At 39.9% G+C, this 11,048-nt stretch overlaps 1 protein-coding gene across 3 annotated transcripts in view; it reads right to left on the reverse strand.

Moving 5' to 3' along the window:
* Positions 1-910: 910 nt before the first annotated feature.
* Positions 911-11,048, reverse strand: part of LOC138023654 (melanopsin-like) — a 10,888-nt gene continuing 750 nt past the window's right edge. The window contains exons 1-2 of one of the 3 annotated variants that reach the window (XM_068870695.1): positions 9,267-9,384; positions 911-2,401 (exon numbers count right to left, since the gene is read on the reverse strand). In XM_068870695.1, the coding sequence (XP_068726796.1) occupies positions 1,366-2,401; positions 9,267-9,340 (1,110 nt within the window). In that variant the 5' untranslated portion in view covers positions 9,341-9,384 and the 3' untranslated portion in view covers positions 911-1,365. Of the gene's footprint in view, positions 2,402-8,297; positions 8,385-9,266; positions 9,385-11,048 lie in introns of those variants that run through there. The other 2 variants (XM_068870696.1, XM_068870697.1) reach the window with 2 other exon arrangements.

Genomic DNA, 11,048 nt, shown 5'->3' on the forward strand with positions numbered 1-11,048 from the left:
GGTGGGAGTGCACTTAGCTATTTAACCTTGGTCACAGGCACCCCACTTTTAATATCCTGAAAGAAGCAATTCACAATGTAACAGAAACAAGATTAAGAACCCTAACTGGCAGGGGGGCAATCGGTTGGCTATTTTCAAAGTCTGGTGGAGTTGAATCCGGGTCAACCGGAACCGGAAACAAATCCAAACTAGAGGTTAGAACGGGATTTGATCCCGAGGCAACCGGATGGAAGCCCTAACCACTGGGTCACACCGCCTCCTAAAAGTATTGTACCGTAAAAGCGTTTAATTTTTCACTTGTAAAGGGGGCCAAACGCAATGAACAACGATCGATGTATTTGCGTTATTTTTAATGGCAAAAAGTGCTAGCTTAATACTTAAAAACATGTTTTTTTTGGAAGTGTGAAAAGAAACGGGCAAGTTAATTGAGTGATGAAGAAGACGCGAGGAAATTTGTTTTTCTAAGGCTTCCGCTTGAAGTCCAAAGCCAAGTACAGATAATCATGCATGCGGTCTGACTACTCCAGACTAAGTTCTCCCCTAAAAATATTCTGTTTCTTTGAAAAGGGAACTTAGTCTCGAGTAGTCAGAACGCATGCGCGGTAATCTCCATGTGGCTTTGGACTTCAATCAATCTCGTCCCCACAGTCTGCTTTTTCTTTTGGTCAGCACCAAGAACACGAACTCTGGCCACTTCCAAGGCAGATTTCCGGATCGTCTACGCACGCTCAGAAATTTGAAATAACAGTGGTTGTCAACGGTTATTTAATATGGACCTTCATTACGACTGCGCATAAGTTGGAAGTGGTCGGAGTCCGTGTTCTTGGTGCTTACCAAAAGAAAAGCGGACTCTGGGGACGAGATTAAATTTCTCCCCTAGAAGCAACAAAATATTGTCATGATACTATGATATATGTGAGTAATTTATTTAGAACTGAGGATTGTGACAACTCTAACATCCCAGTTTTAAGAGTACATTAGGGAATTGCGAAGGAAGCCTAATAAAAATGTCCAGGCTTTAACAAGACAGGAACTCACGACCGTTCGATTTGCACTGCACTTCCTTTCTACCTGTCCGCAGTCTCAATCAGTCTGGCTTGTACATGTGAACAGGCCCCAAGAATGGGAGAAACGCGCGGTCGAGCGAAGACTGGGGGACGGCCATGCAAAATGAGTGCAAAGTCCAAGAGGGTCTCATCTAGCATTAAAATATTTTCAAATCATGTTTTAAAATGATGGCGCTGAGTGTGACACATCTTTTCAGTTTTCTTCGGATATGCTCGAATGTTTTCCACATCTTGTATGCTTCCTGAGCTTTTTATTTTTTCCGTGTTAACCTCGACTCATGCACGCTTAATACAGCATCTATAACTTGTCGTCGTTTTTGTTCTCCAACGATGAATAAATTGAATTTTTCATCTCAATATTTGTTGGATTCCCCGGACTCATGAAAATACCGCATAAGGGCTGTATCGTTTTCCGTAAGCTTTCCCTAAATGTCTTCAACAGCAAAAAGTAAATGACTGGATTAAAGCAAGCTGAGGTCTTTGCAAACATTGCTGGTATGATTGAAAGGTAAGGAGTCATTCGCTTTGGTTTCCATAAAAAGACATACAACGAAACAGCGGCATAAGGCGTCCACGCAAACAAGAAACAAATAGACATAATGAATGCCATACGTGCGACCTTTTTTTGAGATTGAATGGCCTCTTGAGTTGGAAAAGCTTTTTCTCCCCATAAGTCACGAGCATTTTGAGTCATTTTCTTTACGTTTCGGAAAATCTTGCAGTAAGACGTTACCATAATGAGGATTGGGACAAAAAAGAACAACGAGAAAATGCAGTATACGAATGCCCTGTCAAGTAAATCATCTGACTGCCAATGGAACGTACAAAGGACAACATCGGGTACATACGCTGACCAACCGAACAGCGGGAAAGAACTCCACATAAGAGCGAAGCCCCAAAGTGCTGTTATGACAAGATGAAGAGTTCTGGCGTTAGTCCATGAGGTTGTAGCATACTGTATAACTATCGCTCTTTCGATGGCAAAGGTCGCATGATGTAGAATTATACCAAAAGACAGAAAAACTGTAGTAAATCCGTACCAAGTGCAGGCAATGCCAGATAAACCACGTGAGCTTTGAGACGCATTGGCGATTACTCCCACGGGATACGCTAGAACGGCGTGTAACCAATCACCAACCGTAATGCTTAGGATAAGTTTGTTGGATGGAACCCGAAGTCTGGGGTCCTTGAAGAATGTTAAAAGCACAGGCGTGTTGAGCCCAATGGCTATTATAGCTAACAGCGCGTAAACGCCGGCAATGATAAACCGTGCGTGCGTACTGATGCTTTCTGTATGTTGCAGTTCTTCACTCTTGTTCTGAGCTTCCGGCATTCTGGAGAAAAAACAGCACAAAATAAGTCAGAGGATTGTTCGTTTGATTGATGGTTGTGGCGGGCTATCGCTCTGGTGGGAGGGAGAGAGGGTCGGGGGGGGGGGGGGAGGGGGGGTTGGAATTCCAATGAGGATCAGTGAGAAGCAGGAGAATGACGTCATCAAACAGGACACTATTAATTAACAACAACAGGAGGAAACGATCAAAGATGGATTTTTACAAAGAATACAGTCTTAAATCGTCAGTATTCAAGTTCAACTCTCGGCTCACTGGCGAGGGTTTAGTTTTGACGGCCATTGAAGTTGTCCGGGCCCAGAGAGTGTCTAAAATAATATACAGATTTAACCAAGCCTAAAAGAGGAGCTCCCGGGTTATTTATTCTTACAATAGTTAACCTGGCCTGAGCCTGCGATATAATCTAAACCCAGTACCTGATACGCGGTCAGGTGATCTCGATGGAGCCCGCGATATGGTCACCTGATACTGATCACATTGGCATACATAGACGGATGGACGGTCGAACGTTCCTACGGTGACCAAAACCAAATTTTCTCGCACAAATGGGTTACCATATTTCCTAACCAATGGTGCTCCGCGCACGCGGAGCTCTGCTAGGAAGAGGTAATAAAGTCAACGTTATTCAATTTGTGGGATCAGTTTCACCGAAAATAATCTTAAAGATTGAAGAGCTCGCGTCGGCTGGCGTTGATTGAACCTTCACAAAGTCATTAACAAGACACGTGTTATGCAGGGTCGCTTTCATTCTTTCGAAAAGGTTCTTCCATGTTATGAATTTGCAAGAAATTGGCAAAAAACACACACGCTAGTTAAAGAACACCAAGAACTGCCATGAAAGCAATCTAAGGGGCCAATCAAATCAATCAACTAGAATAGCCATGTAATCACACTGACAGCACTTGATCCGAGAAGCTATTTCTTTGATTACGTCTGACGTCATGGCGGCGGCCATGTTGGTGGAAATAATTCAATAGCGAGAAGGTCTTTTGGGAATTTGACTCTATTATCACTAACAATAGTTTTCACTTGATTTGCCTCCACCTAAGATAGCATGAAAGGCAGTTGAGATACGTTTAAATTGTATGCTGAACATGTCGGCCCCCGTTTCGCATTTGCGTCTGACAAATCGTCGCCCCTTTTTCTGATTTGTGTCCGGACAAAATCAATTCTGAGCCAGGCAACTCGATTTGCATCAGATCTGCTTATGTTTGACTTTTCGATCGCTAACTCGAACAGCACCTTGGTTCTCCTTGCGAGTTTTTACTTCATGACTCCTAAAAACACCTCGGTTGTGTAGAACAATGTCAATACCACGCTCGTTTAAGCAACACCGATACCACCTTGGGCTACAATATCTACCAATTTATACACTTACCCTTTTTACGCGGGCACTTCTAGGTTGCCTCCCCGGAGGCCAAAACCCTGCGGGGGCAATACCCGGGGGGCAATATGCAAAACTTGAGCTACATTCTTCTATTGCCCGAAACGGACAATACCATAATACTCTTTGTTTGTCCAGCCAAATTTTGAATCAGCATTGTTTTTGTTTTCTGGAAACAATGCTTATTTAAAATTTGGCTGGACAAACAAAAAGTGTTGTGAGATTTTCCGTTTTGGGCAATTGTTCTGGCACCAACATGGCTTTCTTATCACGTGGGTGCAATCACAGAATGGGAGGAAGAATGAATCTCGACCCCATTAAATGATAAAAAAATAATGCAGGGAAACACATTTTCTGCGTCAGGCAGCCGGTTTCTTTTCGATCATTTTTTTTCGATGACAAGCTCCTGTTTCGATGTATTTAATTAGCATTTTTCGTCGAGGTCAACGCTTTCCTAAAAAGATACAATTCAATCCACACCTAGAGAGACTCAATATTATCTGAAACGTTTTCGAAAATCAGTTATTTCCAAGTCCCTTGCTTATCAAGTATCAACCAACCAACATATTGGCTGACGTCATAGCACGAAACGCCTTTTGTCTTAAAAGAATTTACTAAGAATCAAATGCTATCATTGAAAGTAGCCATGTCTTCGTTTCTTTGAAGTCTTAATCCCCATAGAGAGCAAGGATCATCGTCAGACACCGATTCAAGGATGCAGGATTAAATAAGTAAAAATTAATGACTAAGGCGTCCAAGATCCTACGCACAAATGCTAATTTTGGCAATCGACGCATTCTTGAGGCTTGGGAAATTAACACTTGCAGGAATCCGCTTAATCGTGATGATGGCATGCATTTGCCGCATGAATTTCTAAATCTTGCCTTGAGGGACAGAATTTAATAATAATAGACTCGAATTTGGCATACTATAAGAAACGTGTTTTTTGCGAATTATTTTTTCACTTTCCCCTGATGAAGGTTGAAGGTTCAACCGAAACGTTGGGACTTTTAAAACATTGTACATATTCTTATACAATTTCAACCAGAGATGAAAACTTGGGATAATTTCTGACGGTTTTCGGCTGTAAAGAATTTTTCAGCAAATTAGTTATAATGGTTGGCGTAGAAGAAGTGATAAAATGTGACAAGCTCTCATCAATTTGCATGACAGTACAGATGACGAAAACAACCGTCTAGACAGCGTCGGCGGACATCTCGCTCTTTCACTCCCAATTTTCCAAACTAATACCGTTCGGATTTCTTTCCTGTCTGGTCATGAGAATTTGGTGTTATATCAAGTTAATGTCCCCTAGCTGATAGTATTCTTCACTCAATATCTGTTTACGTGACAGTGCGTTGAAGTTGTTAAGAGAATTTAGATTTTGATCACACCTGGAAGTTTAAGGGTCAGATCATCGAGTTGCCGTATCAATACAAAAACAATTTAAGATCTCTATCTGAAACACATAAATATTTGAACTTCGGATAGAAGCAGTTGTGAAGATTTTTTAAGCAGTAACAAAACGCTTGAACGCCTTGAATTTTGCAGGCTTTCCTTTCATTGCTTCTCAAGGTCAACGTCGTCCCCAGGACCTCTCCCTTAACATCCGGGCTGGGCTAAGCTGAGGAAGAGGTCCTGGTAACGAGGTTGCAAACTGCGCTGAGGCGGAAAAAAGGAAATACCCACTTGACTGATTTATAGTCTTTTAGGTACATTTTTCTACATCATGTTATTAACTGCTTTTTTACATTGATTTGATCTGGTCGCAATAATTCCTCCTCTAGGGGCTCTTCACACGATCCCGGTTGACCGGGCTCGGTTACCGAGATGAAATTGGTTTCTGCTCATATGGCGACTTTCAGCACGCTTTCGAGATAAAAAAATTTGAAAAAGTGGTTACGCGACCATTCAGGCGTTAAAGCTGACGAACAATCCTGGCGAGAATTTCTCGATTTTCTTAAATTTCCTTTGACTTTACGTTAACTATCAAATGAAAGTAGTCTGAGCTTCATTTTCGAAGTAAAGAGAAGTAAAAACTCGGTAATCTCCGTTTTATCACGAAAATGCGTTGTATAGCTATGTTTCTCGTAACGTCACCCATTGTTGTTAATATGCCAACCAGAACCTAATTGGCTGTTGAAACAATGACTTCATCAAAAGAAATGTGACGTATGTTTGTAAACAAGAAATATCGCTATTATTTTTTCCCTGTTACCGGACTGAAGTGTTCATATGGCAACATTTTCAGCCCGCTTACCGAGCACCCGGTTGGAAAAACCGAGATCTCGGCAATCGAGCCAGCCCGCTTTCTCATATGGACACATCAAAATGCTTACAAAGGATTTAGGAATGAGGCAAGATCTCGGAAATCGGGCGCACATTGTTGAAGTGATAACCGCATAACCAATTAGCGCCTTCCCGCCCTCACATCACGGAAACGGTTTCGACTAATTTTGGAAGCCATGTTTGTAAATGCAAGCAGCGCTGTAAATTATATTTAAAGGAAAAAAAAACATGCTAATACATGTGCAAATCGAATGAAATCACATCGTTTACTGACAACAATTGCTTTAACAACAAATAGTTTTCACGGTTAGTTTTTGTCATTTGCATCACAATATAATCTAGCATGTATGTGAGGCAATTTCGGGCTTTTTTGTAGTTTTAACCAGAAATTGCCCCGCATCCACGTTAGATTACATTGTAATGCAAAGTAGAAAAACTAACCGCGATAAGGGCTATTATGAGCGCCTACCGACAAAGGATTACAGGTAAATGAGGAAATTGACAAAAATACAACTCTGTACAATTCTAAACTATGTTTCAAAAACGAATTAATAATTTATCAGCCTAACAGCCTATCAAAACACCAACAAAACGTCACGTGTATGAGCTTTAATCCTCATTAGAATTCCCTATATAAAATGTAGTATTGAGGACTGGCTTGTTTCGTTCATCTCTCACAATTTGTACCTTCGTTTGGACTCCAGAGGGACACTCTTTTTGTGGAAAGTTTTTGAAGCCGTTCAATGATAAACTCGCTTGTCTTGTTTTAATCGTGTCCAAAACCACTCGGCATCGCCTTGTGGTTTAAAACCCAATAAAACCTCCTGCTCGTTTATGAAACAGTACATACGATATTAGGTGTTCGGCGAATGGTATCAAGGATTAGTTTTATGACGTTTCTCCGTAAAGTGTGATAGTTTTTGAGTGACGCGTGATGATAAAAATGTGAATGGTTGTGAAACTGTACGAAAAACAAACAGTACAAAAAAAATAAAGTACAATATTTGTTCAACGTCTCATGCGTTTTTTGTTCAATAACTTACGAAGTTGGGTAATAAGTTGCTGCCATTTCAGTCTTGGCCTTTCTTTGAAGCAAAGATAGAGAAGAAAATATATTTTTTTAAATGCTTACTTTGAAGTCAAAACTTTCACTTGGTCACCTCGAGTTTTGTACGGCAAAGTAATCAGGATATCAAATACGAGCCGACATTGGCAGCTCGTTTACTTTCTTCATTTAATCCACAAATATTATTGTAATTTCTTTAACTTCTCATTTGCCTTTCCGTCATCATTTGTTTATTGCTTTTATGGCATATTTGGCTTTATTTATTTATCGCCGACATTGCTTTCTCATTGTTCCACTTAGCAGCGCCAATCATTTCAGCTTACAATAACCGAACTATTAGTTGTCTCGTCTTATACTTTCTACTAGGTCGGCTGAACATGTTTATATTTCCAGCTACAATAAAGATAGCCAGAAACAATAAAGGGATGCAATAGAATTCGCTACACAGTATGGAATTCTGTTGAAAACAGTTGGATTTTTCGAACACTACGATGTTTCTGCAATCACGAGATAGATGGCTTCATAGCTCAGTGGAGGACAGTTTGAAGCCCAATCTCGATTTCAATTCCATCCAAGCCTACACTTTGCCAGTCAGTCTTTTTTACAACAGTTGCCTCAGTTGTTACACGATTGACAACGACGATTTTCAACGCTAAGAAAAATCGACTCAGCGCTTTTATTTGAAACCGGCATAGTTTCTCTTCGGTAATCACAATTATTCTACTATAAGAATTTGAGCAACGAAAATGTTAAGGAAGGGTCGCTCAACGAATTACGAGTGCAAAAACCAATGTATGAAAGGGGTAGTTTCTAAAGAAACGAGGTGGTGCTGTGTCGGTGGGGAAGTGGTAGACATAAAGTTGGTTTTTTTATCAACGGAGTTGATAATGTAAATTGACCACCGTACAGAGATTCAAAAAGCTGACGTTTCGAGCGTTAGCCCTTCGTCAGAGCGAATCGATGTAGTTTTGTTAGAAATATCACCGGGTGCCGATATTGTGTAATCTGATTTCCTTGGGTTTTAACTTGACTCCTGAAACAAAATTATTTCAAGGAGCCTAATTTTGGCAACTATGCGTTAAATTTGGTCAACGACACACCTTAGAGGTCCTTAGAAGTGACAAAAAAAAGCGTTTTCATACATTTGGATCAGCGACTGGTCATCCTGCATAGCGCCTCTTGTCCATGTCTCGCTACTCCGAAATGACAAAAATGAAAGCTGATCTTGGTTCAACAGTCTTGCAGCTGCTGCCTCCGAACATTAGATGTTTAAAATTTCCAATCGCAATCAGCGAGTAATCTCAAATCGGAAAGTGAGGCTTGAATTTAATTGGGCGGACCGAGATGCGGGCAGCTGTCTTAAACCAACGTTTCCAGGACTGGATATCTTCGGGAAATGAGATGAAAATCGCTAGGTCAGACCGGAGCATGTTCCTACGAACTTTCCGGACGGCGATTTAGAACTGACTTCGGAATTCGTTAGTAAATCATTCAAGCAAGAAAAGGAAACACTTTGCGGTCATAGAACCTTGCGGGATTAGATCGCAATGACGGGATGAAAATAACTTGAAAGGACCCGCGGGATACGTGATTGACATCTTCTGAACAACCAGTACATACCACCGGCGAATGCATAGAAAAGTGATTGTACTTCATGCTACAATAGAATTCATTAGGATGGCCGCGAACTGTTCCAAGTTAGCCGAACCACTTTGAAACAAAACATAATGAAAAAACACTTGCTAGTTGCATTAGGAAGTAAAGAGCTTTAGCATGTTATTAAATGATACAATTATCGGCAGAGGCGAAATGTTAACTTACTGATTCACTCTCGCTTATGATAGACATCGAAAATAAGAAAGAATATTTTTTTTATAACAAATTCGCAAGATAAGATATTGCTAAATAACGTATTAAAAATTTGTATAAGGAAAACCAATTTTAAAAATCAAACACAAAACAACAGAGGGTGCAAACAAATACTGACAAATAAAGTTATCAAGCTACGTAGACTTCATGAAAATCTGTGTTTGCCAAGTGAGTTGTTTGGGAAGCTATTAAGTAATCCAATCACGAACGAAGATAATATAAGACGCGTGCTGTGAGCTTACCGTGTTAAAGGGTTTCCGCTATGGGTCTTTGCATTGTTACCGTCTGTTTGTGGCCATTGATTGCGATGGAACATTCGTCACTGTTCAATTCGGAATCTTAATCATCAAAATTTGATAGACTTTGCTAAAATCTCCAGCCATTTGGTCATTACATTATAATCTTGACATCAGTATAAATTCACGTCAACATGAGCAATATTAGTAATCTATGCAAAGTCAGAATAAAGACGAAAGATGTTTATTTAGAATATACTAAATGTCTTAATAAATTTTATGCACCTCTAGCGAGATACAACTGCGGGTGGCCATGATAGCTCAGTCGGTAGAGCAAGTGCACTAGGATTGTGATGATCTAACTAAATTTCACTTAAAGCTAAAAAGATGGTCGACAATTTTTGGTTAATGTTATTAATTCAGTAAGTCGAGCTTCGAAACAAGGCGTTTTTGCGTACACCGATTTTTCAAATATACCAGAAATAAAAAAGTATTGTGTTGCTGGTTTAAATCTCTGAGAGACAAGAAGTCCAAGTCACGGTTTAAGCTTTCCAAAAGTGAAGATTCGAAACTCTCGTCTCATCGAAAGAGGTTTTTGATCGCACAGAGAGTAATAAATTTTATCTGCCAGTGAGAGCTATCATTACGAAGACAAAAGGGTGCCGCAATGAAAACCCGTTTGTTGGTGTTAAAAACAGGGAGTGAGATAAATGACTTGGATATTTCTGCAGTAAGTGTCGCTTTCACTGACACATATGCAAAGGTCATTATTTACTTATCGCTAAATTTGACTTATCGAAATACTAAATTAAAGGCTATTAATTCAGTAAGTCGAGCTCCGAAACAAGGCGTTTTTGCATACACCGATGTTCCCAAATACCAGACATAAAAAAGCATTGTTGACGGTTTAAGGTCTCCAAGAGACAACAAGTCCAAGTTAAGGTTTCCGAAAAAGACTTCAAACTCTCGTCTCATCGAAAGACGTTTTGGATCAAACAGAGAGCAATACATTTCGTCCACCAGAGCTATTATTACGAAGAAAAATAGGGTGCCAAAATGAAAGTCCTTTTGTTAGTCTTAAAAGCCGATAGTGAGATATTAAATCAAGTTAACAACATTTCTGCAATAAAGTGTTCACCCGTGTGCAAAGATCATTTCTTACTTATCGCTTAATTTGACTTATATCGAAATCATGACCAAATTATAGGATATTAATTCAGTAAGTCGAGCTCCGAAACAAGGCGTTTTTGCATACACCGATGTTCCCATATACCAGACATAAAAAAGCATTGTTGACGGTTTAAGGTCTCCAAGAGACAACAAGTCCAAGTTAATTCCGAAAAACACTTCAAACTCTCGTCTCATCGAAAGACGTTTTGGATCGAACAGAGAGCAATAAATTTCTTCCACCAGAGCTATTATTACGAAGAAAAATAGGGTGCCAAAATGAAAGTCCTTTTGTTAGTCTTAAAAGCCGATAGTGAGACATTAAATCAACTTAACAACATTTCTGGAATAAAGTGTTCACCCGTGTGCAAGATCATTTCTTACTTATTGCTTAATTTGACTTATATCGAAATACTAAATTAAAGGATATTAATTCAGTAAGTCGAGCTCCGAAACAAGGCAATTTTTGCATACAAGGATTTTCCCATATACCAGAAATAAAAAGGCATTGTTGACGGTTTAAGGTCTCCAAGAGACAACAAGTCCAAGTTAAGGTTTCCGAAAAAGACTTCAAACTCTCGTCTCATCGAAAGACGTTTTGGATCAAACAGAGAGCAATAC

Source organism: Montipora capricornis, chromosome 11, assembly GCF_036669925.1.
Source record: "Montipora capricornis isolate CH-2021 chromosome 11, ASM3666992v2, whole genome shotgun sequence".
Classification (NCBI taxonomy): Eukaryota; Metazoa; Cnidaria; class Anthozoa; order Scleractinia; family Acroporidae; genus Montipora; species Montipora capricornis.